General features: G+C 37.3%; 2 protein-coding genes across 3 annotated transcripts; both read left to right on the top strand.

Annotated features, from left to right (window-relative positions):
- The first annotated feature begins 31 nt into the window (after positions 1 to 31).
- On the top strand, positions 32 to 4,393 carry LOC131573544 (NADH dehydrogenase [ubiquinone] 1 alpha subcomplex subunit 5-like). 2 transcript variants are annotated; one of them, XM_058827605.1, is made up of 5 exons: positions 32 to 128; positions 1,126 to 1,170; positions 2,712 to 2,828; positions 3,550 to 3,615; positions 4,171 to 4,393. In XM_058827605.1, exons 1-5 carry the CDS (start codon positions 54 to 56, stop codon positions 4,270 to 4,272), a joined length of 405 nt encoding a protein of 134 aa, XP_058683588.1. In that variant the 5' UTR covers positions 32 to 53; the 3' UTR covers positions 4,273 to 4,393. The 2 variants fall into 2 exon arrangements, with proteins under 2 accessions (XP_058683588.1, XP_058683589.1); XM_058827606.1 differs by lacking the exon at positions 32 to 128 and adding an exon at positions 957 to 1,040.
- A 792-nt stretch (positions 4,394 to 5,185) lies between these two features.
- LOC131572579 (IQ and ubiquitin-like domain-containing protein) lies at positions 5,186 to 27,516 on the top strand. Its single transcript, XM_058825828.1, has 13 exons — positions 5,186 to 5,255; positions 7,833 to 7,900; positions 8,057 to 8,639; positions 9,933 to 10,082; positions 10,190 to 10,365; positions 10,597 to 10,752; positions 12,619 to 12,829; positions 16,569 to 16,744; positions 21,078 to 21,248; positions 22,667 to 22,843; positions 24,255 to 24,503; positions 24,921 to 25,106; positions 27,351 to 27,516. Exons 1-13 carry the CDS (start codon positions 5,186 to 5,188, stop codon positions 27,510 to 27,512), a joined length of 2,535 nt encoding a protein of 844 aa, XP_058681811.1. The 3' UTR covers positions 27,513 to 27,516.
- Positions 27,517 to 27,849: the final 333 nt, after the last annotated feature.

The following is a 27,849-nucleotide window of genomic DNA, read 5'->3' as shown; positions in this document are numbered from 1 at the left end:
CCTCCGGCGCACGCGCACTGCCACCGCCCCGCCGGCCGGGGCCGCTGCGGCGCATGCGCAGCCCGGCGCCCTCCGCTGCGTCCTCTGAGGGCGCCGCGAGCGCGGCCATGGCGGGGGCGCTGAGGAAGGTGAGGCGCCGCCGAGGGCCCCGAGCAGCAGCTTGCTCCTGCGCGGGGTCGTCCCTTCTGAGGGGAGGGCAGCGAGTGCCCGAGCCGGGGGGTGAGAGCGAGCGGGCACGCTGCGAGGGAAAGGCCGAGGGAAGCGCACCGCCCGGAGCATCTCCCCGGCAGCAGGGGGCGGCGGGCCCGCCGTGTGGGGCGGCTGGAGCCGGGGGCACCGGAGCTGCCCCAGCAGCTGCTTGGTGCGCATCAGACACTGCATCGCCAGGCTGTCGAAGGAGGGGATTGTCCCGCTCTGCTCTGCACTGAGGAGGCCTCATCTTGAGTCTTCTGTGCGGTTTTGGTCACCTTAGAAGGATACTAAGCTATTAGAGAGCACCCAAGGGAGTGCAGCGGAGATAGTGAAGGGCCTGTAGGGGAAGCCCTGTGAAGGGCGGCTGAGGTCATTGATCTGTTCAGCCTGGAGAAGAGGAGGTTGAGGGGAAACCTCATTGCAATTACAGCTTTCTCATGAGGGGAAGAGGAGGGGCAGGCACTGATCTTTTCTCTCTTGTGACCAGTGACAGAACCCAAGGGAGTGGCCTGAAGTTCTGTCAGGGAGGTTTAGGTTGAATATTATGAAAAGGTTCTTCACCCAGAGGGTGTTTGGGCACTGGAACAGGCTCCCCAGGACAGTGGTCACAGCACCACCCTGACAGAGTTAAGAGGTGTTTGGACAATGCTCTTGGGCACACGGTGTGAATCCTGGGGATGGTGCTGTGCAGGGCAGGAGTTGGACTGGATGATCCTTGTGGGTCCCTTCCATTTCAGGATAGTCTATGATTTGGATTCTGGTGAGGTGAGCTGCTTCCTCTTGGAGCTCTGGAACTCTTGGATAATGGGCATATGGCAGGAGGCAAGGCTGGCCACAGAATGGTCCCTGTAGGTGTATATTGAGTCAAAACAAAATAATTAGTGTGGAAATGGATGCTCAGCTGTGTTAAGTATGTTTATGCTCTCTCTGCAGACCACTGGGCTTGTAGGATTGGCTGTAGCTGAGAACCCTCATGAGGTATGTCACACATCTCATTCTATAGTAATGGAACCTCTTAGTGAGATCTAAGGTTTTTGTGATGTGTTTGAATGTGTAGGTATGAAGTGTATCTTAATCTGATGCCAGCTTAATGAAACAATTAAAATTGTCCACAGCGATAAAGGTTTAATGCATGTCATTATAAGTTATTTTACAGATGTGCTTTTTGTGGCATGTGTTAATTTCAAAAAACGCTCTAGTGTAAGTATCTTTATGAGCCAATATTTGATTTCTTTCATCAGTAATGCCAAAACAACTGTTTAAATTCAGTTCTTCATAAATATAGTGACTGCTTCACAGGCAAAAAGAGTTTTGCTGCTTTGCTGTGTACCCAAGTATTGCAATAACTTATTCTAAAGGGATAGCCTAGTTTTAGATGACAGAAACTAGCTATGTGGTGCAAAGCCATGCCATGGCCCTTAAGGCCCAGCAGTGCTGGGATTGGAATACTTGAGTGGTACTTGGAAACCGCATTAGGTGGTTCTCGTAGCAGTGTTTGGCTTTCTTTTAACCTCCTCAAGCTCAGTAGTGAGCCTAAGTATGTTTGTCACATCATGCTTATTCAGGAGGCATTAGCACTGAAAGAACTTCAGTATTTTTTAAGTCCTCCACTTTGAAATTTCTTATTACACAACAATTCTATTTCAGAAATACTTTTGACTCCAATACTTAAGAATCCGGTCAAAAAGAACCCTTTAAAAAGCCACTACTGTTTGGTAGAAATTATTCTAGCTCAGTCTACAGCCTTGTCAGACACCTTCTGTGTTAACTTAGTATATTTTAGTTTTTTCAGAGACTTAAAGCTCAGAGTAAAGTACTGGGCAATGTTTTAGTTGAAGTTCAGATTCTGTGCCAGTCTTTTTGTTTCCTGTTTTTTGTTCCTAGTACTTCTTTTAGTATTCAGTTTCTATTCCTTTTGTTTCCTATAGGATATCCCTCCCTTGTCAGGAAGATACAGTGACCCAGTACAAAGGTGTAAATTTATGCACCACCATGTGTCCTTTATCCCTGCATTTAAATCCAGTAATAAAAGTTTCAGAGTTAATTTAAATCTATTTGTTACTCGGAACTTTGCACCAGCATGAGGAAATGTGACAAAAAAATCTGCATTATAATCTCTTTGTATCTTCCTCAGGTAAATTTTAGGTATCTGATGGGTTAGACATGAATTTGCCTTTTTTTTTTTCTATTTTTTTTAAGAGCACTTTATGGCCTGTACTGGTTTTTTTTTCATTTTGCATCAAGTGTGTTCAGATTGAAACTGTCTTTGTTTTATAGTTTTGTTTTTTTTTTCCTTTGATGAATGTGACAGCTGTAATTTTTCAGTCCTGATAAATCCCTGCTTTACCCAAGATGGAGTTCAGTGGCTCAGACTTAATTATTAGTTAATCTTACACTTCTGCTTTGAATACCATATTTTGTGTATAGATGGTAGCTTATAGGTTTAGTGGACAAGAAATAGGATAAGAAGTTAAATAATTGTAGTTGTGTATTTTAACCATGTCTTGTGATCACTTTAGCGCCTGCGAATACTGTACACAAAAATCCTTGGTGTCCTGCAAAGCATTCCCAAAGATGCAGCTTATAGGAAATACACTGAGCAGATTGTAAATGAGCGATTTGATTTGGTGAAAAAGGTGAGTACAGTGCTATTTCATTAATGCTGCACATAAAAAAATTTCATAGGATGAGAAAAGTGATTTTTGGAGTGCCTGGCTGCTCCTCAGATGCACATGTAACTTTCAGGTATCAGTTCAGAAACAATTGAAGTATTGAGGTTTATTTTTGTTATTGACTGGGATATTTTGACGGCATATGAAAATGAATTGTTAATTTCTGGCTGATGTTTTGTGAAAATTAGAAGCAAATAGGTTTTTTTGAAAGATTCATAGAAAAGAGGTAATTTTCACACACTTCCACAGAAAAATGTATGTGCTCTTGCCAGCATAGTATCTTTGCACAATCCTTGGCCTTCAGTCCACTTTTAGTTACATTAAACTCTGCAATACAGGCATTGTGTATTTAAGGTGATAATTGAAAGCTTGCATATAATTCTATAAAAATGTAAAACCAATAATTTTTTCCAAGATAAAAACTAAAGCCCTTATCTGCTAATACTTCTTTGGATTCATTAAATAGCATTCATTCTTTGTATTTATCATTGAGGGTTTGATGTTTGCTTTTCAGTAACAAATGAGTGTGAGATTTCTTTGATAATATCAAATGTTATAAGCCAGCTAATTCAATGGTAGTTCTGAGAAAGACTGGAGTGTGATCTGGTTAAATTACTGTTTTCATGCATTTTATGGGCTTTCTACTCTCACTAAAACATTTTATTATATGTATTTGAACACACAGGAGACTGATGTGAAAAAACTAGAGGACAAACTGAATAGTGGTCAGATAGAAGAAGTCATTGTACAGGTAAAGAGGGAAAATTTGACACGAGTACAAATGTAGCAGTGTTTTTTAGTGCTCCTTTGGCTGAGCTTTTGTTTAGAAAAATTGGAAATTTTGTGTATCTTCCTTGTCAAATGGAAGAAAATCCCCTGAAAACAAATGGTCATGTCGTGATTGGATGGCCTTGCTAAAACCTAACAAATTAACAACTGTTTCTTGCATTATGCTTACAGATATGCATGTATACCTACATTGCTTCTTACAGAGTCTAAATCAGTGAAAAGGGCAGAAGACGATTGGATAATATTGGGGGTAATCCAAACCAAGTGGAAAATATCATTAAGTTGTCATTGGGAATGTCTTGCTGAACAGAATGTCTGTTTGGGTATTTGGGGGTGATGCAATTTTTATTAAAAAACACCTCCCCCCCCAGAACATAGAGTTCTTTTGATATTTATAGGTGAAATTTGTGGTAGTCTGTGATCATGATAGATGGTGACATCACTGAGGTAATTAACTGAAATAGAGGTAATTTTTGCAATTTAAGAATTTAAGACTGTGTATGGTGTTTATTAACAGGCTGAAAATGAGCTGTCCCTGGCAAGAAAAATGATACAGTGGAAACCGTGGGAGCCTCTAGTTGAAGAACCTCCTTCTGATCAGTGGAGATGGCCAATATAATTTTCAAAATGGTGTAACCTCTTGAAAGTAAACAGAAAAAATTAATTATTACTCTATTGTTACTGACAATTGTCTTTAAATTAAAGATAATCACTTCATTAAAATATATTTTGTCCACTTACATTTGTCAATCTAAAGGCTGCTGCCAATTTCTTGCAAAAATGGTTTTAAGAAAATTCTGGCATTCCTACAACCTTTTTGTTTATTTATTTTTTTTGTATTATATATTAACAGGGTATTTGTGCCTTATGCTGAGTTACTTTTGTAATTTGTATTTGTATGTTAAAAATACAGACATCAGAGTCTTACTGGCCATGCAGATACTGCGATGAAAGGCCTAATGCTTCTGAAAAAGAACAGGCTTTTAGGTTTCAGCTGAATCCCTGTCCTGAACTGGCTGACCTTGCTGCCCACATAACTAAACACTGTTTCTGGCTTGCGGGAGTACTGGGAAGATTGGAGACGTGAGGGGGAGAAAGAAGACTGCTACTCAAAGTGATGGCAGCAACAGATTTCTTGTTAACAGGTAGGTTGCTGTACTTGGCATAACAAGCACCTGTGGCACAAACCTTAGTGTTGGGATCTTACAGTCATTGTGTAGACTTGTATTGGTGTATTCCTGATTCTTATGTGTTGCAATAAATGGGGTGACATCAGGCAGGCTACCAGTCACCATTTGAGTCCCACCGGGCTCTGTCTTAGGCCCAGTGCTCTTCAGTATCTTCATTAAGGACTTAGATGCAGGACAGGAAGGGATAGTAAGTAAGTTTACTGCTGACACTGCTTCGGGAGGAGCTGCTGGCTCCCTTGAAGGCAGAGGGACCTCAATGATTACAGAGATGGGCAAGCACTGACCGTATGAAGCGGAAGAGAGACAAGTGCTGGATTCTGCACCTGGGGCAACCCTGGATGTATGGACAGACTGAGGAATGAAACACTGGAAAGCAGCACTGCAGAAAGGGACCTGGAGGTCGTGGTCAACGGCAAGTTGAATCTGTCAGCAGTGCCCTGGCATCCAGGAGGGCCAGCCCTGTCCTTGGGGGCATCAGGCACAGCATCGGCAGCCAGAGAAGGGAGGGGGTTGTCCTGCTCTGCTCTGCACTGGGACAACCTCACCTCAAGTGCTGGGAGTGGTTTTGGGCACCACAAGAAAGATAAAGAGCTTTTAGAGAGTGTCCAAAGGAGGACAAGGAAGATGGTGAAGGGCCTTGAGTAGCAGCCTTATGAGGAGTGGCTGAGGTCAGTTGCTAGTTCAGTCTGGAGCAGAGGAGACTGAGGAGACCTTACCTCAACATTCTTCAACATTCTCACAAGGGGAAGAGCAGGGACTCATCTCTGGTGAATAGTGAGAGGACCCAAGGGAACAGCATGAAGCTGTACCACGAAGGGTCAAGGTTTGCTATTAGGAAATGTTTTTCAACCAGAGAGTGTGGTTGAGCACTGAGATTAGCTCAGTTGATAAAAGTGTGGGCCTAATCACACCAAGGGTGTGAGTTCAGTCCCTGGATGGGCCAGTCATTTAAGAGCTGGACTTGATGGTCCCTTGCAGGTTCCTTCCAACTCAGAATATTCTGTGATCTGGGAACTCAAGGTATTCTGTGATTGGTTTGAAAGCTTTTGTTTAGAGATTTCATATTATAAATCCCAATTAAAATATCCAGACTAGATCTAAGGATACTGTGCAGGTTTGCCTTTACTGATTTTTTTTCCAAGACCATTAGTAACATTCCTGCAAGTTTAAAGGCAGGAATATATGTATATCACAAAAATCTGCAGTTTAATAAGCATTTATATATGCACTACTTACATTACACAACATACTTGGTCATAGCTGTTTTTTCATAGTTTTTAGACTTATAAATTTACTTATGACATCATTATTATAAATTACTAATTTCAAATTTGTATCATATTTTATGCAATGGTATTGGGGGGTAGGTCAATAGAAGAGAAAAACAGTATTCCCAAGGTACTCACTCCAGAAACTATTTTCACTGCATTCTTTAGCATTGGATTTTTCCCCCCAACTATTGTTACTATAATTGCAGGTTGTTTTTTTTTTTTAATTTTGAAAATTAAAACAGTGAAAAATACTTAGTTTCATTGTTTGGTTTTGAAGGGTTTTTCAGTCTTGACCAAGGTAGAAGCTGGTCTTTTCCTAAGTAAAACCACTAGATGGCATTCTAGAAGAGGACTTTGCTAAAGTTAACAAACACAATTTTCACATGAGAAATATTAAGGGATTACACTGGCCTTTGAATGAGGTCACTGCTGTCACATGAGTAATGAAAATTAATGGATTTTGGTAATAAGTATTGAGCTGACCTGAGAGGAATAAAAATAAAAAAATAAATTTAAAAAAAAAACCCAAAGCCTAATATAAACTATTATGGCATGAAATACTGGAGGTGGGGGGAAGGAAAGTTGCCAGAATATGGTAGCAACTATTGGAATTCTTTCTGCTCTTCCATAACTGAGACATTTGCTGAGCTCTCTTCTTGTTATTTTCTCTACTTCTAAAGATATATTTGTCATGTGATTGAAAACAGCTCTCCTGTAAGCTCATTAATTATGCCCCAGGGGAGAGGAAGTTTTTTTCATGGCCCACTGCAGCTGAAATTTGATCTGTAGCCTTCTAAAACTGAGTTTCTCGGATAAAAGCATACTCTCATCTTCTCCCTTTCACAAATCCATATCGGTGTCCTCCATACAGGTCCTAATTTATTCCAAGAGGAATGAATATGCTAGCAAGGTATAATTTGAAGGCTAACTAACTTTAGATCTTTAATTTGAGATCATCTGAAGTCACGTGAATAAAAAAGTTTATCTGCAAGGATGGGACCTAGTAGAGACAGAACCTGTTACATCAGAAAACCAACTTTCTGATCACGAGAAGAGAGCAAGTACTGAGGTTTTTGTCATTCCTAACCTGCCATATGTGCTACTTAACCTATCCTGAGTGGCTGTGTTCTGAACCCAAACACAAAACCAATAGGGGATGAGTGAAAGCTGTTTTTTATTAGTATTATTTCAATAGTCAAAGCTTATATGCTATTTCATTAGGAAAAAAAATAATTGCAACTTGAAAATTAGTTTTAATATTTAATCAACTATATAACAGTGACAAAGGGACACAAATGACAGTATCTTTCTATAGGATTGATGGCAATCCTATTCTGAGAGTTCAAACAAGGTTTTAGAAAAAACATCAATAGCAGTGGTAATGGGAAATTCCTGTCCTTTTTATGGGAAGCAGGCCCACATTCAAGTGCTGAACAATGTCTGGGAGACATAGTAACAATGATCATGGCATACAATTATTGAGTATGCATTTAAATTCAATGCCTGCTGAAATGCTTTTTTCAGGATTCTCCTGGCATTGCAACACAGAACTGTATATTTCACATCCAAAAGTTGTGTGATGTGACTGTCCCCCCAGTTTTCTTGTAGCATGCTGAAAACATTTGCTGGAGTTGTGTGAAAAATGGTACCTCAAACACCAAGAAATGCAATTTCACATGGCTTTCGTTCTCATTGACATGTCTTTAATTTCCACTTAGCAGCCTCATTCCTGACAGCGGGGACCCTCCAGGGAGAACAGCACTGTAAGGCACAGCCCGTGTCACGGGTAGGCAGTGCCACACAGCTCGGTGTGTGGCACGAAGGCTGCCAACACACACTCAACACCCTTTCTCCATATCCAGCAGTTCTGGGGGCTTAGTACAACTTCTGCTACTATCTACAGCACGTAGATGTAAGGAAAAACGGTGTTTTCGTACATTAGTGCCGCTATGGGCTGGTAGGAGCTCATCATCGCCCTGCTCAGGGTCAGCTACGGGCGTGCCAGCACTGGGGCGGCTCCAGGCCGCCAGCACGGGTTCGTGCAGGTGCTGTGGGCTGGAGGGAACCAGGGCAGCTGCTCGTCCTTTCGCACCGCTTCCCTTCCCCTCTCTTGCCGGCCCTTCCCGTCCCCGGTACGTTATCAGCCGGCCCGGCCCGGCCCCGCTCCCCAGTGCGCATGCTCGCGCTCCCCGGACGCCCGGGCCGGTTGCCGTGGCTACGGCGCCGCCGGCGGGGCGAGCAGCGCGCCCGGAGCGCGGCCGGGCCGGAGGTGCCGCGGGGCGGGGGCTGCGGGGTCCCAGCCGCTGCGCACCGTGCCCGGGGCAGCCCGCCCGCCACAGCGGTTTGGCGTCACCGGGCTCCCGCCGGGGGGGTGCGCGTTTGGGTGCGCTTTTATCTTGAGGAATATGGGCTTAGGACTCTTCCGGCCCGTGTCATTTCGGTGGCAGCTCGGAAAACCGTAAAGGTGTGCTGTCTCTGGGTAATGACCCCTTGGACTATCTTGTTCTATAGGCACAGAAACAGAGGTAAAAAGAACTGTGCCGGCTACCTGCGTTGGAGTATTACGTTCGGTAAACACTAGCCAAAAGTGCTTTCTGTTTGGTGGAAGCGAAGCTGTTCTTAAGAGCCCTTTTGGCAATAGGTACAGGAAAAGCTTTTCAGGACAGTAAGTTACCTATAATTCTGGTAGTAGAAATGTGCAAGTATGCAATTTATAATAGATCCTGTAATTATTCCTGCAGAAAGGTTAAAGGCATGCAACTGATGCTTTAGGAAATGGCAGATGCATCAGATGGCTTTGAAGTTGTTACATCAGAAGGGTCAGGTGCAAAGCAATCACCTGCATCCTCACAAGGAAAAGCAGTCAGAGAGGCTGGGGACCCAGCAGAGAAACCTGTGCTTCCAGAACCTGCAGACACTGCATGGTCAGAGGAGGGCTGGGACCAGCGGTCTCCTTCTCAAAATTCAGTACTACGAGAGAATACAGCAAATGGGACAGAGACAGGTAAAGTTGTTAAAATGTTGGGCATTCATGGTTTAAAGAGATATTTTTTCTTCAATTTAGTTATAGCTTCTTCCACCCCCACACACCCTCATTCTGTGTAAACTTGCTGGGATTTGGTTCTGCAGTAACTTTTTAAATTCTCATATGAAACATACTCCAAAAGTGAAAAATTTATTTTTTACCTCAAACTGTAGTAATCATTTCTATATGGCATTATATAGATTCATCCTTATTTTCAGAAATGCGTATGAGTAGGTATACATATTTTGTGTGTGCATTTAAATTAAGTTTAGCCAATATTATAGACATTACCTTACTATTTTACCTTTCTTAGATTCCTCTGTAACCTACCTTCTTTATCCTTGTCTTTCTCCTGCAGTCCCCCAAATGCTCCATCATTTCCTACACCTGTTCTTCAGTGTTCTGGGTGTCTTTAGTAATTTCCTCTTCCCAATACAGGACCCCATTTTCTTAGTTCTTCAGAGCAGAAAGGAGCGTATCCTGTTCAGCACCTGAGCACAGCGAATAACAATTCCTAGTATGGACTTGCTGACTGCTTTCCTCTTGGCTGGGTTGCGTTCATCTGCTCTCATTCTGAGTAGCTGGCTAGGAATGTCTTTATGCAGAGACAGTATTACATTAGATTTCGCCTTTAAAATTGCATTATAATACTAATTCAGATTTCAAATAGACTGTCTTTCCAGCTGAAAAAACTATGATTATGCTGTGTTGCAGTGTTACAATAAAATCATCCTGGGGTAAACTTATTTGTTTTGAGAAACTTCTCAGGAATGAACTTTGGTTTTATTTTTAGCAAGCATGACTGATGATAATGAAACAGTTAGGAAGACTGGGTGTAATTTTGATGGAACTGTCCAACTTGAGAATCAGGGAGGTTTTCCTGAAAAAGTCATTCTACAGGATTACCGCATGCCTGATGTCATAACTGTCAGAGTAGAAACAGGTAAGTGCTGGTTTTGCACATTTATTGATACATATATAATCATGGTCTAATCTAGATGTGTTACTGAAAGAAACAATATTTATATTTTGGAACTTCCATTTTAACAGGTTCGGATTCATTTCAAGAAGTACTTGTAAAAATTGAAAGACCTACCTATAAAAAACCTTTTCTGGGTGGATTTAGGAATGTGTCAACAGGAATAGAGTTTCATAATGCAGGATCACAAACAATACCCAAAAAAAGACCTGAAAAAGGAATTCCATTACTTTGTAAGGCAATACAGGTAAAGGCTTTTCAATGTCTTTTTAGAATGTTGTTTTTTGCCAAACGGGATGAATTCTGATAGGAAAGAGGAAGTAAATGTGAGATGAATGTGCAAATCAAAGTATTCAGTGGACAAATATCATTAGTCTTGTGATTTTTATTGCAAATAGCTAATTCTGCCACTTATTGTAATGAGGAAAAAAAAAACTGTGTGTATTTTCTTTTCATCTGACATTCATTTTTTCCCCAGGCAGGTGTGGAAAAAAATAAGCAACAACAAACAAGAAATACAACATCAACACAGATGACTAAAATTGGCCTTTACGTATCAAACATGACTGACAAACTAATTACTCCGGGAAAGTATTTTACAGCAGATGAATACCATAAACGTAGACTTGAAGCAGTAAGTCCTTATCTGTTTGAAACTGTCTGTAAAACAACATATTGTGAATGTTACCTGAATATTTAATGAGTGTTCAGAGTGTTCAAAGACTGAATTTAAAAGAAACTGTAAAATGCCTTCTTATGCTCATCTTTTGTCATCTTTCAGATACAGGGGAAGCCTGTGTTTGCTCTGTGGTTTTAGTGGCATTTGATACCGTGCAATCTCTTAAATATTAAGAATTCTGAAATTATTGTTTTCTGTCTCACAGTGACAGTTAAGTTTCCATGTAGAGCACTAAGGATTAAAACAGGCTTGTTCCAACAATATTCTCGTGATCTCTTTGGAGGAATCTAAGCTACGTGCTTAACGTATGGCCTGAAACAGATGGAGTATTGGGTTAGGATTTAGGAGATCTGCAGTCAGCTTTTGAGTTTTGTGTTGTCCATGTGGTTGGGTTTTTTTATCAGACTTAGGAGGTTACCTTGGGCAAACATCCATTTGGATTCTTTGACACTGAGGTAGAAATGGGCTGTTCAAACACTGGCAGTGGGCCTGTGGGGTTTTCTGGTGCACTGAGTTGCCTCATGAAGGCAATTCAGATTACAGATTCTGCATATTCATTGTGCAGAGGATGCCATTTAGGCATTCCACACTGCTTTTGGGAAACCATATATTCTGCGACTGCATATATAACTCAAATATGCCCTAAATTGTGTTAGGTGAGGCACTGCTTTGTAAATACTCTAGTTATTAATTTGATTGCTGAAAATAGACAGTCTGAATCCAACTGAATGGAGAAAAAATTGATTCCCCAAGTGTCTAAGTAGAATAATTGTATTGGTAATTGTATTGACATGGTTGGCAGGATCTTTGAAATTTTCTGGGTAGAAGTTTTCTTGTAAGAACTTAAACCAGTCAGCTTTAGGTGACAGCAGTGAGCCTCATGTAGAAGTGGAACCCAAGAAGTGAGTAATTTCCTCAGGACTACCAATAAGTTTTACTGTGACACTTACTGAAATCTGTAGTGTATCTGTAGGTAACTTGTAATGCATAGTAGAGGGATAGCGTGGTGTTGGTTCACAGTGATGGATTTGCACAGTGCAGTGTAGGTCCATATTGAAATACTGTTTGAGGATATATTCAAGAGATGTTTTAGATTAAGATGTTGCCAGAGACTGTGTATTAGTAGGAATTTGTGCTTGATAGCTTTTGATGCTGAACAATGCATAGTATCTCATGATATTGGTCTGACTAAACTGCTTGTAGTCCAAGTGCTAACTCAGCCAGCAGAAGGTGAGGCTTGTGCAGTATCCTCCCTTAACATATTGTAGACATTTCCCCAGTCCTCAATAGCCACAGCTTGGGAAGGTCATTGATTTAATTTTCTTTTATCAGTTCTGTCATAACAACATTAGTAATTTCACTTTCATTATTTGTTCACAAATAAAATGCCGTTGATTTTGTGTCTATGTGTTGATTTTTGTAACAAGAAATTTTGCAAATGTGTCTACATTTCCACTCTGTAAATTGGTAGTAAGATAAGGAAAATAATAAAAACAGTACATGGCAAAAGACATTTTATGGGGAGATTTGAAAAATAGATATTTAAATGTAGTTTGTGTTTTGATTTGATTATTTGAACAGATTTTATCCACTGTACTCACTGCTTTAATTCCTGCAGTTACCTAACTGAGTAATCATACTAGTACTTAAACAAATAGTACATGACTGATTTTGTAACATTTAAATTAGTTTAACTACAAGAAAAATCTTAGAAAATGTAAGTGCTGGAGAAAAGAACAGTTAAGAAAAAAATACTGTGCTACAAAATACTATGTTGTTTTATTTTAAATTCACGATTCTTTGGTATTGTATCACATGTAGGTAATAGTAATACAGAAATATTTCCGTCGCTGGTATTCTGTAAATTTAGTACAAAATCTGAAGGAACAGAGGAGGGCAAAGCTTGCAAGGGAGGCACAAGAAGAATTACAGAAAAAAAGGGAGAAAGAAGAAAAATTGAGAAGGGAGTATGAGAAAAAACTGAACCCTAAAACAAAAGAAGACTTTGAGCTACTGTACCATGACTTGGAATGTAAGTTTTCTTAAAGGGATATCCTTAAAGCAACAAAATGGTACCGTTTGTTTAAAACAAACTTAGTATTTTTATGTGTTTTTATAGATAATTCCATGATATTTTTTTATGCTTTACAGTGGAATTTGTTTCATTTTAAAATAATTATTTTACTTCCATGTATTACTAGAAACAAAAAGAAGGCCTTGATGCTCTGTAAGCACTGTTCAGCAATCACTAAACGTCCCTGTGTTATCAACATCCAGTGCCCTACAAGCTACTATGAATGAAAATTAACTGTCTTGCAGCCAAAACCAGTACACCTTTTTTTTGGGGCAATAACTGGCTTGTAGAATAGTGTTATTTGGCAGTTTTATTAGCATTTTTTATTTATGTCTAAAGTTAGAAGAACAAAAAGGATTTTTTTTTTAGATCAGAGTTGCTTTTATCTTTCACTCTGCATTTAGGATGCTGAAAACAATTCTGTGAAGAAATTAGTATTAAGATCCATAATTCATTATTTGCTATAGACTTTCCTTATAATAGTTTAAATTTTTATACAGAATTTTGCAACATATGAGAGAAGTTATTCCTTTTGTCTTAGTTGTCCGCTACTGATGCTTTTTCTCCTTTCTAGTTTGTTCCATGTGTTCACAAAACTGTGTTGTCAAAATTTTAAAAATCTCTTAGGAATTCTGCTGGACATTCTGAAAGTCATATGTTTCCTGTTCTTGTAGCAGATGATGTCTAATACAGGCAAGCATCTCTAAACTTTTCCAGAAAAATGTGAATACTTCAGATAATTGACATAAAACCTTACAAGAATGTAATGTGCAAATTGAACAAAAAACTTAGAGTATGTCCTTTTGGAAAAATAAAAACAGCCAAAAAGCTATGGACTTGTACCAGCATATAATGAAACAGCAAGAAAAATTTTGGTTTTTCACAATGTCTCTTTTAAAGGCAGAGGTTTGTACTGTGACTTGTAACAACTCTTATGTTATCTAGGCTATAGTGCTTTATGGGCTATCTCTTTGACTGTTTGGATATTATTGTCCCTGTAGCAGAACTGACTTAATGGATACTTCATTGCAAATTCACCTGCCCTACCTTAAACCGTCTCAGCTCTGTCTTCAGTGGTAAACTGGGCATAAATTTGGTGGCATGTGTTATTCATAGAGCTTAGGATCACGATTCAAGAATTCCCGAGTTATACACTAATCTTTTAATGCTGTCATACTTTGTGTGGCATTGAACAAATTGCTTTGTCTGAATTAATAAATGATTTATAAATGTCACTGTTCGTGACAAATGTAAAAAATTATCGCTTGTCTTGAACTTTGCAGTTATTGGAATGGTAGCTTCATTAGATTTGTGGTTTCTTTGGGGTTGTCTACCCTCTTCTTTTTCTTTGCAGATAGTTTGCTTTTCACTTCCCAAGAATCAAGTTCTTTTAAAGGTGTATTTGACTAAATGATCAAAAGCCAAGGTACTCAAAACAGTACTTTTTTTTCTTGCCACTTATGAGACATCTTACTATTTTGCATCTGATTTTCTGAAATATTTCTTCAAGAACAGGCTTCCAGACTAGTGTGCTATCAGATGTATAATCCACACTGGTTTTTCTTTTTTTGTTTTTTAAGTGTGAAAAGTCTTATGTGCAGTAGAAACAACCAAGTTCAATTAAAGTTATGGAAGAGTGCTGATCTTCATTATTATTTTAAGCTTGAAACTTAAAGTTATGCAAGTGTCTCTTGCTTAATTTAATGACTTTGTATTCACAAATAATAAAACTTTCAACCAAGCACACTCAGGAATTTCATATCTAGGCAACCTGAAAAAAAACATGTGCTGCTTCAAAACAGAACAGAATTAATTCAGAATTTGAAATGTTTGTTTATCTTAATATTTTGTTAAAAATAATGGTCTGGTATCAATCTCACTGTTAGTTTTTGTCAACTGGTGTTGACTAGTTGCTTCTCTACATGCATGCAATCATGCTCTTCATTTTAATAGAGCTTAATGATTGTAGGAAGTTGGGGGTTTTTTCCTACCTGCAGCTGAAACAATTCTGCATTCTTATAGTGCCAACAGTTTACACAAGCTAAACCATTGTGACAGTAAAAGAATGAGACTATTGTCTTCCAGAGATCTGTGAAGGTTATTGCTGCAATCACAGCAGGGTTTCTATCACAGGGTCAGCAAGTACAAGCAATTCCTGGTGGTATAAAAACTTACCTGTTGACTATATAGTGCAAATGACATCTGTCTATATATTCAGCATGTATGCATAGGCATTTATTATTTGTTTGAAAAGTACAAACTATTTTACTTTATAAACACTGGAATAAAAATGGTAATGAGTAAAATCTCTGCCCATAGAACAGATAATCTAATAGGAGTGTTTTAACTTGGTTGCATGTAAATGGGGAATCAAGAGGTGAGTATCCAGGTGCATGACAGCTTCTTCTCATCTGAAAGCATAAAATTGCTTACTGTATTTATTATCTCCACATAAGAAGTTTCTGCTCCCTTCAAGCATAATAAAGCTTCATGTAAATTAATTCTATATAATGCTGTTGTTTGCTGAATTGGCTTTATTTAAAATATATATCTTAGGGTTCTCAGAACTTGTCAGACAGCTGTCATATTACATCTTGGAGAGCCTTAAGAAAATTAATTGAAATATTTAAAAATGGAAAATATAAGGTATTGTAGATAAGAAGCCACAGGCAAAAAATAAGCCTTCCTCCTTTCCCTCCTCTCGCCTCTAATCTTACCTGAAGCAGGATGTTACAGGCTTTTTCAGTGCATCACATATTGGATGGTTTTCTTTTACGCTGGGTTTTGCTTTTGCGTAATTGTTCTGGGATGATAACCACACTTTGAGGTGTTATTTAGCAATATTGAAGTTTTGGATCTTATAAAATTCCTTACAAAACTCCAGAGGCATTTGAACTGGATCAGAGTCTTCAGAGAAGCCAGGAATTCTTGCAGGATATGCAAAGCAGTAAACACAGTTTGATTTTACAAGCAGATTTCTCTAAAGCCATGTCGTCTGTATACCAGCTGCATAAGTGTCAGGGGTCAGATTCTTATACAGTGTGTACTGATCCATGTGCTGCTGTCATGAGCATCCTGTGGCTTCTCAGTGGCCACTTTCACCCCCTTGGAGGGTTATGTTGTAGAAGAGGAAAGGGAGACTAAAGCAATGACAGTGGAGTTATTAATGTATATCCATTTGCCTTGGATGGCAAAAGGTGATACCACTGAAATATCCAGTGTAAGACCTGGAGTGCAAAATGTGACTGTCAGTCAAGTTTTATCTCAGTTTTGGAAGACTTCAAGCGTCTTAAGATTTAACTCATTTATGCAGGGAGAAGCAGTAATATTCTCAGCACTGAGTACTGGTGGTACCACAGTTAGACAGCCATTTCATCATACATTTCCACAGGAGCTAAATTCTTTTTCTCACATTGATCTTTTTTTCTCCTACTCATCCTTGAGTTTGGAGTACAAATTGGCAGTCTGGAATTGATGTACACACACATATTCTTACAGAACATCTGTATAATTTACATTCATTTCTAGGCCATCTTGCATGTTTCGAAAATAGCCATAACCATCAATTCCCTAAAATGGAAACTGGGTTTTAGTGAATATTGAAAGAAAAGACTATTATGTTGTTTCTTAAATATGAAAGCAGAAGTTTTGCTGGAAAGCATCTTGTAAAAAATACCCTAAATATTTGTGTCTGCAGTATGGGTGCAGGAGGAGACTGGGCGAATTAACAGAACTCTTTCTGGAGCTGAAAGAAAGGCAGCGCTTTGTGCACTTCTGGAGGAAGAGACACAGCTGATTGCTTGCATTGGGATGCACAAACAAGATGCCAATGTGGAGAATCAACAAAAAGCAATAATGCACCTTCTGGTTAAGGTCAGTTATTAGGCTTAGCATAAAGAATACCAAAGTACAGGAACAGAAAATACATTTGCAAAGTACAAAAAGTAACTTCTGTAGTTTTTAACAGTTAATCATGTGAATGCTAATGTCATAAGGATCCAAATTATGTGGTTGTTCACATCAATACACTTCAGTAAATTTCTTTTTCCAAGCTGAGAACTTCATAGCTGTCAGACTGATTGAAGGTTGAACAGTGCATCATTAAGGCTGTTAACCATAAAAAATATAAACAATAAATCTAATAAATTAGAATTATTGGAATGTGTTATCCTTCATGAAGTCAATTTGCCATTAATTTCCCAAATGAGCATAGGCCTCTGGTCATCATATGTCTGTCTTTAAAGAAAGCATTTATTCTGTTTTCCTGTATAAAGAAGAGTTTGAATCTGATGTTGAACTCAGTTATTAAATCACTAACTTTAGTTCCATTAGAACTTTAACCTGAGATTTCATTCTTGTATAATCTAGGGGATGATATTTAAGGTAAGTGTTCTTCAGCCTCTATAAAAAAATATGAGAATTCCTTCATTCACAAAGATGATTTAAAATGGTATTAAATTCAATGGTATCTTAATGTAAAATACAAAAAGACTTGTCCTTTTAGGTAGATGTCCAGCCATTGGAAAAATAATAGGTTTTTTTCAAAGTATGTGACATGAATATGAAAAGAAATACTGCAACAGAAATGTTTTTTAGCTATCTAATTTTTTTATTATTATTTTTATTTTAAAATTTTGACTATTTGGTGCTTAAAAGTAAAAATGGTAGTTTTGTCCAAAAGAGACTTTTTTCATTCTTTTTATTACTGATGCAGGGGAACTGTATTCTAAATGTGATTTGATAAAATGTGTTGCATTTTTCATTATGAACAAATTACTTATCTGAAATGTTGGTGGAACTCTTACCACATTTATTGCTGTGGTATGACTGTTTTCTGTCTTACTGCTTTCAAGAATGAAAAAACAAGCCAAATAATTAGGAATATTTTCAAAGCCTTGAATAATTTCTACGTGTTATGTTTGCTTCTTCTACCTACAATCTGTTCTGCTACCTTCTAAGAAAAGGAAGCCTGGAATAGTCAAAGCAAATATATTTCTCCCTTAACCAACTCTGTCGTTACTTTTCCATAAGGACTGAGTTCCAGTGTCCTACCTGTACAGATTACTTCCAGCACATACTCTGACAAGCTGTACAGTTTTCTTATATCTAGAATCAGAAGCAAAATGTTCTTCAGTACAAGAACTCTCAGTTGATATTTGGAGAATTAGGAGACATATCAGAGACAACAGATATTTTGTCTTTCCAAACAATGGACATTTTCTTGAAGCAGTTACTAATAGTAAATAAAATATATATAAAGTATATAAAATAAATAATAATTTATTTATTCTTATATTAAATGTATTAATTATGTTTTTAATGAATGAGACTATAATCTTTTTAGTTTTAAAATCTGTCGAGTTTCTGAATTAGTGCAACTTTTCATGTTTTTTTTATCATGTCAGCTGTAAGATTGTGTTGTTCTAAACTACTGACATAGGTCTAACTCAGAGGGAGAAAAAGTAACAATTTCTTCATTTTTTAAAAATATAAAATATAATTTTGTAAATCTCAGAATTGGATGGTTTGCTATGACTGTAACAGTGTAATTTAAGCACTTTAAATTACAGTATTATGTTTGTTGTTAAGTGCTTGATTAGGGATTATTTGGTTCCTCCTTGAACTTTGAGCTGGTAATGTCGATCTGGACACTTGCCAGTTAATGGAGTAACATCTTTCACATCTGAAGACTGCAAGCTGCAGTAGCCAATGTGGTATGAAACTTGCTTCTCCATGGAAACCTTTGGTCCCTTCTTTGCTACTTTAAGCATGTACCTCCACAGGGATGTATGCTCTTATGAAGGTTGATACTGGTTGTGTGTGTACTATGTGCTATGGGGTTCTTTTTTATGCTGAGTTCATTCTTCTTCAGCATTTGTACTTTGGAGAGGAAGTATTTGATTAAGCTTTTATACTATCATGTTTACTTAAACAAATGTGTGTAATTATGAGCTGTCAGTTCATACTTTTCATGCTTTGTACTATTTCTGCACACATCCAATGGGTTTCTTTTGTTACACTTGCCTTTTTCTCTCTGTCTGTGGTGGTGTGTTTCTCAGCTCAGGAGTTTTTTCTGCTTTCTTGCATTGGCAGTGGAGTGTAGTTGTAGTAGACTTGCTTTCTGAGGTAATACAGATAACAGGATTATTGTAAATTCCACAGCACTGCCAGCAGACTAGAAGAGAAAAGAAAGCTGGCAGAAGATCTCAAAGTTTTACTTTTTCTCATGTCAATCTGGAGAACAGAAAAATAGTCCTGAAATCAGAGAACTTGGGATTCTTTCTTTTTTTCAGTAAAAAGCATATTTTTTTTTTTTTACATTCTAAAATGTTTTTACGTAATATCCAGCTATGATAAGGTAGTAAGAAAAAATACAGAAGTTACAGATATATTTTCAAAGAATTAATTATAATAACACAATTGGTCTGTATTAAGAGTCATTTGCAGAACGGGATTCCAAGACTTCTTGCATATACTGGGTTAGCAAATTATGAGAAGGATCTAATGTTACTATTTCCTAGGCTGTACTCTGGCCATTGATTCTTTCTAGCATAAGCAAATGAACTTTCTCTGTTATTTTAAGTGTTTTCTGTGAAGATGATCAAATGTAGGTATGGAATTAACTACTACATGGAAAACAGTGATTTGTCCCCATATAACAAACAAAGGATTGACAGTGTGACAGAACTACTAAGTCGGTCTGAATTTTATTGTTTGCAAAGCATGGTGGTTTTTTGTTTAGTTTTGTTTCGGGGTTTTTTAAGAATTTCTAGTATTGTACAAAGATAGTGAAACAAAATGAAGATATAGTAGAATGCTCCCTATTTATGAGAAAAAATTGCCTTGGTCTAGTTTTGCAGAAATTCAAAGATTACACCAAGTAATTAAGAGTTGGTTGCTTTGGGGTTTTTTAAGCTAATATCTGGTTTTGCTTTTGCATTTCTTAGTTTTGGCTCTGAAATGTGACCTCTGGTTAACAGTATCTTCTTTAATTAGAGTTCTGCCCCCACTGATAATGTAATTAAATGTCATCAATTTGATGTTAAATCCTTTAAAAAATTATTTTGTCTTTCTTTTCCTTACCTAACTTTATTTATTTAAAAGTGAGGAAAAGTCTGTTTTTATTGTGGTGATAACTAATCATATGTCTTCTAGCTATCTAATATTATTGGTATTTTTATTACTTATCATCATATCAAGTCTATTCCATCAAAATAATGATTGTGTCAGTGCTGGGGTCATGTCCAGAAAACTGCTAGGCATGTGAATGCTACATGAAGTGTTGCTGCTGTTAGGTCACACTGAGACTGCAAGGTCAGCTTTGTGAGTGTTAGTGAGCACTTAAGTTCCAAATATAGTGAAAGAGAATTATTAAGACATAGAAAGATATTTCAAATACCTCTCCCCTTTAAAAAAAAGGAAGTGGAGTTAAGTAATGATGGGGAGAGGCGTATGAAAACTTTTTCTATTGGAATTGGATATCTCTCCTTACGTAACAGTGTGATTTGCAACCAAAACCAGTCTTCTGGAAAGAAGAAAATGGTTGTACTTTTCAGACCTCGTGGGGCAGGCGACATGGTGTATCTTCTTACATGGTGTATCATAAAAGTTAAAGATGTGCAAAGAGATAATTGAAGCATAAGGCATATGGCATGCGGTTAAGTTAGCAAACAAGAGGCTAGGTGAAGTATTTGATAAACTGTAACCACATACCTTGCCCTAGCTCCAACAATGTGTATTCCTTCTCTCCTCTTCAGCTAGTATAAATAGAACCCTTCCCTGGAGATATTTTTTACTGCAGTAGACTTTAAGGTCTTAAATTTGCAATCTTTACACAGTCAACAGACCTATTGATTTTTACTGATAGTTTGAAGGGATTTATGACTGCAAAGTGAAATACAGACCAAATGTATTTTAGCACTACTGTCAGTAAATTCACTTTAAAGAAGTAGAGCATATCCCTGTAGGAGAATATTATTTGCTTTTAATATCCTGTAAGTTGAAATTGTCATGACCTGCAGCTTTAAATAAAGTGTGCAGTTGATTGTTTGCTTTGGTGGAAGAGGTGCTGTATCAATCTCGACAATAGAATTAGCATTTTGCATTAGTCAAGCCTTAATGTTAAGTCCCTGTTTCCTCTGATGAAACTTGATGTAAAATGCAATTGTTCAGCTGGTGGTCAGAGTTCTAAAAATTGTTTCTGAAGTGTGCACAACCTAGGAGGTGGAAAGCATTTGATGGAAAAATCACTGAAATGGATACACAGAGCACTCTCCGTGGAAAAGAACTGCTTGAAATCTACCGCAGCATTAACACAAAGGACATCCCAAAAGATGAGAGGATATCTGTGCTGTTAACACTCAAATGTACAGTGAAGGTAAGGTTTACTTTTCTATTTATATTAGCTTGAAGCTGTACTTTCCAAAGGTGCTGTCATTTAATTATGTTCACACATAAGCAATGCTGCTGCTGGTAGACAAGTGCCATGATGGTGGGCTGGCAGCTATAGAACCTCATGTACTACCTGGTGTGTGAATGTAATTTACATTCCAGATACACTCTAAATGCATATTTCACTTCATCATGTGCATATTTGTCTTCAGGTCGTGTTAGAATTTTCACCCCATGGTTTTAGACTTCTTTGTATGTTAATACATAATACAGTTCTAGTACAAAGTTTAGTTTACTACTTAATATCAACCTTATGAGAAGCGTGGCAGGGATGCATGTGGTGATTGCCATTTCTTTTTTCTCAGTTCTTTGAAATATCCATTTACAACCGTGTCTACTCTTAGTTTGGATTACCAGTGTTATGGGCAGAAAATACTGATTTTTTTCTTCTCTTTGCTCCTCACTCCTCACCCCCACTGTTGCTGCTAGCATTCCCAATGAATTAGAAGCTGGTTTCATTTTTTTTTAGTCTTTCATATTGGTTTTATTTATTTATTCATGTACAAAAAGAATGAGTTTCAAGGTCCTTTCAGGATGATACTGTTGACATCAGCCTAGAATAAAATGCTGCTTCCTGGTCGTATTAAAACAAGAAAGCATCTTGCTGATTGATTTAGTAGTGCCAGTATTTGATTTAAAGTCACTCTGGCATTGAGAGCACTTCTGGTTTATGAGCTCTTGCCCATCTTAATACAAGTCAATTAGGCTTTAGTGAACAAGTGAATTTCTGTAAATTAGCACTCTCTTTTACCTGAGAAATTACTGAACTTACTCACTTCTTATGTCTCTCTCTCTGGAGAATCTCCTGCCAAGCATTTGAAATATTGAAGTGACTGATTTCCAGGCATACTGTCAAAGTCCCCCATGCCTTTTGTATGGTGGATTTTTTGGATTTTCTTGTGGCATTTTTTTAAACCCATCCATATTACACCTCAAATCTCATAGTCAAAGGAAGCTTCTTAGGGAAGTATTTCTTTGGGCTTTTCAAGACTTAAAATTTTGCACATGTTGAGTACCTCTGCTAAGTATCTTTTAGTGCTTCCAGGCTTACAGTTCCTCACAGCTTTGGTATACATATACAGGCCCCTTAAAACAGATTCTGTAAGCATTCTTACTTTTGTAGTTTTACAGTTGTTTCATTGGTGATTTTTTCCCTGAGATATTAAAAAGTCCTTCTGTGAACACATTCTTACATGAACATACAGAGGTATGAATGGGAATGGGCATAGAACCCACAGTTTGCTTTCATGTCTCATTGAATGATTTTGTTTGTTTGCTTCTTTATTGTCATGCATTTTGTTTATTTTCCTTTCTCTCTCTCTCTTTTTTTTTTTTTTTTTTCAGGAACATGAATGTAAATTAACACAGGAAATAGGGGCACTAATTGACAGGGAAATTGATCTTATGTCAAGGGAGGTGAAAGAATGCAACTTGGAAGGACTGAGGAAAAGAATTTGTACATTATTTCTTCAGTATACCAAAAGTCCAGAGTTCAACCCTGAAGTTGCTGGGTTAATTAAGGTATTATTCTTATTTTGCAGCCTGACATGGTGGCCATTGAGTTAAAGAGAAGGGAGATGGAAAACATTAAAAGCTTTTTTATTTTACATTTTGCTCTAGAATTGGTGGAGGAGTTCCTCAGGAAGTAAATTGTAGCAAGTACAAAGGCTTCACACAAATAAATTTATGTAGTCCTATTAGGAAGCATTAGGGCATAGACAAGGTTATAAGCACCTGAAAAGTGGTTGGCAGCATTGAGAGAGCCCTGGAACTCTTGTGTCTGAAATAAAAAATATGAAAGTTTCAAGTGGTAGATCATATGAGACGGTATCAGTAAAATGTAAGAGCAAAGCAGTACCAATATACTGAGAGAGGAAGTCATGTTTTTTTCTACTGGTCAAGAGGCAGCATGCCATGCATCCAGATAGGAAGAACATTGCCCATGTCAATGTCTAGTGAGCTTGCACTTAAGCAAAAACTCTTCCAGCCTTCTCTTATAGAATCAGTTGCTACTGTGTGCAAAGAAGATGTAGTTAGTATTGTGTGAGTGTTTTTCTTTTCTGACTACAGATTACAAATAAAAATATTATTCAATATCATAGGTTGCTGCTCTAAGTAGCAATGTCTGTTTTGCATCTATCAGAAAAGCATTGCTTGTACAGTGGTCAATGTTATCTCAGGAGTAGAGAATCTGTCAGATTTAGATGCAGATGTTAGATTTAGAACAAACTAACAGTTAATTTTACATAGGTTATTAGCAGATGTACCATAGCAGAGACTGAAGTGTCAAAATACTCAAACTATCCAGTTACAAACTTGGTCCCTCTGCATAGACTACATTACATTCTCTCCAGAACCCATGAAGGAATATGGGCATGAGGGGGTCACTATCAAGTTTAGTCTATTTTCTTCTCCATGTATCTGGACATAGTGGTCCATGATTTTGTACTTAAAAAGAATACATGATTTTGTATTCTTATGCCAAAATATTAATATGCCCATAATCTCAGGGTTTTATCTTTGCCATAAAAAGCAGATTCTATATGAAAAATCAAATGCAGAGAATTTAGTTTCTGTTTTCTCTGTGTTGTCATCTTTCCAGAATAACTGACAATCTGCGTACATAAAAGCACCAGGAAGAGCACTAGAACATACTGTTTAGGATCTTCATATAGTTTAAAAATGGATTGACTGGTTTATATAACTGATTTTAGCAAATGCAGCAAGAAAATACAGTGACTCTTGGTAGCCTATCAAAGAAAAATCAAAACACTTTATTGGGTATTTTAAAACAAATACTTCTAGCTTTTACATATTAAAATACTTGCATGAAGATATGCAAGACGTATCCTGACAGTGTAAGAGTGACATACGAGTAATACAACCTGTATTAATAGACCCTGTAGTAAATTAACCTTTTTTTAATTTTTAGGTTCCACAAGACCCCTTAAAGCTTTATAAAAATATTTACTTCTGTCACAGCTGCGAAAATTATTTACCATCTACTGAGTTTCTCATTCCTGCAAATTCCCGCACCATTGGCAGATGTCGCTCATGTTACCAGCTTGACAATGAGGCTCGGAAACGAGAAGCATATTTGAAGTACAGACTTATACTTGAAAATCTCAGGAAGTCTGAAGTTGATTATCAGGATGATAGTAAAATCGTTTTCTTAGTTCAGGTACTGTTGGAAAGAGCATTGCTACTCATAGTAAGCAGTGGCTTTGACTATATATCCTTTATTTTGTGTGTTGTTGAGAGGTTGAGAAATGGGCTAAAAGCTACAGCTTTTTCCTGTGATATGTTCCACACCATAAAGAAGCAGCTCTTAAGCTCTTGAAGCATAGGTGTACTTTTAAATGTGGTTTGCAAGCTATACACTAAAAAAAGTCTAGATGGCAGGTCAGAGAATCAGATATTCCAACAGCTGTGCAAAAAATATATATGTGTGTCAAGATGCTCTTTAACCAAGTGACATAACCATATGACATGTGCATAGAAATTTTTTTACCCAAAGCTTTATTTGGATTTTTACATGGGTGCAAGACTTGTAGAATGAAACGTGCTTCTTCCTTTTTAACCCTGTTTTTCATTTCAGCTTCCAGATATGCAGTACCTGATTGAGAAGATATGGAACTGCCAGTCAGCTCTCAGTGCCTGCAGTAATCTGTATGATTTAGTTATGGTCAGGTGGGATAAGCAGCGTGAGTGGTCTCCATGGAACACTATTCTCCTCACTGAAGAAGAGGCAGATGCACATCTTAAGCTGTGTGACCCTCTGAAGGTAAATTTCAATGGGTTTTATTTTTTATATTTTTTTATGTTATGTTTTAATAGAATCCTGTGACTAATTATGTTGGGCCAAATTTAATCATTACACTTGTCCATGTTTAAATTGGCTCATTGTGGCTATTTAAATGATTGCATCTGTACTACTAAACAAAATGGACACTAATCCAAAAGGCATCTGGCAGGTGCAGCTCATTCCATGTACCTGAACTCTGTCTTGACCCAATTGTCCCTCCTGAAATGCAGGAAGCTGAGTGGCCTCATCCATGCTGCCTGCTGAGGACAGTGCCATGTGTGCACTCTTCCCTCAGATCACACCAGACAGGAGCTAGCCTGGATGAAAAGTATACTAAAGACTAACCATAAATATTGTTACAGTTGTGTGCCTGTGCTCTTGCACACGCTCTGCCCTCATTAGTTTCTGGTCTTCTAAATTTCTCATCAAAAAGAATTGTTCCTTGTCTATAACTTATCCATTCATCATCATAATATTTGTCATTACTTTCTTACCTAGATATCAGCTAAGTATCCCTTACAATGTAACCTTATAATTTGCATTTAAGAAATAGAAACATAATTTCTTTTCCGAATTAAAACCTCTTAGGACTGTGTTCAACTCATCATCAAAACTGGCTTTTTACACCAATTCCCCCAAATTCCATATCTAAACATGGTAGTCTATGAAATATCTCTCCACTGAACATTATATATTAAGAGTACTTAGTTTGTAAGGCACAGGAGAATCCTGTGACCTGTGTTTGTCCTGCACTTAATAATGGCTTATTAAGACTTTCAGCTCCAGGTTATTGATTTATGTAAGCAGTGATCTGCAGTCATTGTTGCCTAGTGTTCTTTTGTTCAGGGTGTTCTTAATTCAACTTTTAACACAATGTATGTGCATCAGAAATGCAGCTTTGGCTGTTATGTATTGTTCTTCTTTTTGGAAGTCTTAAAAGCAAACTAAACAGACAGAGCAAATTAATTGCTCTCTTTAAAGTTTTGCTTTATGGATGAAATATATCAGGGAATTCTAAAGGCAAAAGGGATTCTGCCAACCATTATATTTTGTGTGTGAGTGCGCAGCTTGTGTCTTCAAGCAGACACATTTATGTGAGCTTTAGCTTTAGAAGGTAAAATCAGTTTCAAGCTGGAAATCCCTTTATTGACTCCTCTCACTCACTGTAAGTCAAGAAGGCTATTCAGACAATCTGAATCTAGTGAGGCTCCTCAGCATCCATAAATTTCTGTTACCAGCATTACTGCAGGCAAAGCAGTTCTTTGATTGATCAGTTTGCTCTGATTGAGCACTTCTCTAGTTTGGTGCCATGAGTCTGGATGTCACAGTCCAAGAAATGCTATTAACTTGATTAGGTCCAGGGCTTCAACGGATGGGGGAGTTAGGTAAGAACAGGTAAATTACACAATCCTACATAAAAACCATGAGGTATTTTCTTTAGCTCTTGCAACAAATACAGAAGTGAATCAATTGTAGTGAGGACTCAATTTTCTTCTTGAAAAGAAAAAAAAAATGAAAAGAGTATAAAATAAAGAAAATGAGGCAAAGACAGAATGTTGGAAGTTGAATCATTGTTTTTCATTCACTGAAACAGAAAAGGCCTCTTAAACCATTTATTTAATAGCAATTATTCATAGTGATTTTATTTAATAGCAGTTATTTAAAGTGATGACTACAGCAATAGCAAAAGATTTTTTCAGTTAAATATTCTGATTATTTTTTCCATCATCCAAACTACTACTACTACTAACTAGGAATTTGGGAAAGTGTCACCACTGCATGCAAGTGTGGACTGAAATGCTGCAAAATACTTGCTGCCATGATTAGTTGAAAATAGTAACTCTGATTCTCAGCAAGAAATGTCCTTACAGTCTTCACCTTGCAAATGTTTCTATCTAAGCATTGCCTTATTTCATTTTCAAATGTAAGTACAAATGTTCTCACTTGAAGTAAAGAAATAAATCAGTTTTATCTTGAGTGGATAAAAACATTACTCTGGTTTTAAAACATGGCTAATATTTCACAAGGAGAAATTTTCACTTTAGATAGTACTATAGAACTAAAAGATATTTCATTATGTATATATACAAATAAATGATCTGCCTTAGTTTATTAAAGGGTGACTATTTATAATGTCTAAAATATGTCCAAGTGTTTATAGTGTCTAAAATATGAAGATATTTTAATTGTATTTATGGGTTTTGAATTTATTTTTCTTTTCAGACTTATGAAGGTCCATTTATTTACAGAATAGAACAAAAACATATCCGGGCAAAAAACTACTTTGCTCAGATTCCTGCAATGTCACCATTTTTGCATAGAAGTAATAATCAGGCTAATGCAAATTCCTACATGAAACATTGTTCTTCAAAGTTAAAGAAGTGAACTAAATTCCTAGGTTTTAAAAAAATACACTTTTTTATCAATACCCTAATTGTACTACACAATAAATAAACACAATTGTACTACACAAAATAAACTTCTAAGGATAAAGTAATTTGATCTCAATCATTTAATTTTACTGCACTTCAAGTTTTGTAACCTCATTAAAAAAAATAAAATGTTGTTAAAGTGGTTTGTCAATTCTCAGTTTTTAGAGTAATGTTTATTTTTCTGTGTATTGGTACATTGTTTGGAACATTCTGTCTGTAGTAAATATTAATTTTGGGCAAATTTTGTTAATTCTTTGTCACCCTTTATTTAGAAAATTAATACTATAGCA

The sequence above is a fragment of the Poecile atricapillus genome, chromosome Z (genome assembly GCF_030490865.1).
Source record: "Poecile atricapillus isolate bPoeAtr1 chromosome Z, bPoeAtr1.hap1, whole genome shotgun sequence".
Classification (NCBI taxonomy): domain Eukaryota; kingdom Metazoa; phylum Chordata; class Aves; order Passeriformes; family Paridae; genus Poecile; species Poecile atricapillus.
The sequence above is the reverse complement of the archived record's forward strand: the minus strand, read 5'-3'. Positions and strand labels throughout refer to the sequence as shown.

Excerpts from the sequence above, each read along its gene's own strand:
- LOC131573544 (XM_058827605.1), top strand. The coding sequence starts at position 54 with ATGCGCAGCCCGGCGCCCTCCGCTGCGTCCTCTGAGGGCGCCGCGAGC. Across the intron at positions 129-1,125 it reads TGGCGGGGGCGCTGAGGAAG|ACCACTGGGCTTGTAGGATT; the intron begins GTGAGGCGCCGC and ends CTCTCTCTGCAG. Across the intron at positions 2,829-3,549 it reads GATTTGATTTGGTGAAAAAG|GAGACTGATGTGAAAAAACT; the intron begins GTGAGTACAGTG and ends TTGAACACACAG.
- LOC131572579 (XM_058825828.1), top strand. The coding sequence starts at position 5,186 with ATGGACAGACTGAGGAATGAAACACTGGAAAGCAGCACTGCAGAAAGG. Across the intron at positions 5,256-7,832 it reads CCTGGAGGTCGTGGTCAACG|CAGCCTCATTCCTGACAGCG; the intron begins GCAAGTTGAATC and ends ATTTCCACTTAG. Across the intron at positions 10,753-12,618 it reads ATAAACGTAGACTTGAAGCA|GTAATAGTAATACAGAAATA; the intron begins GTAAGTCCTTAT and ends TATCACATGTAG.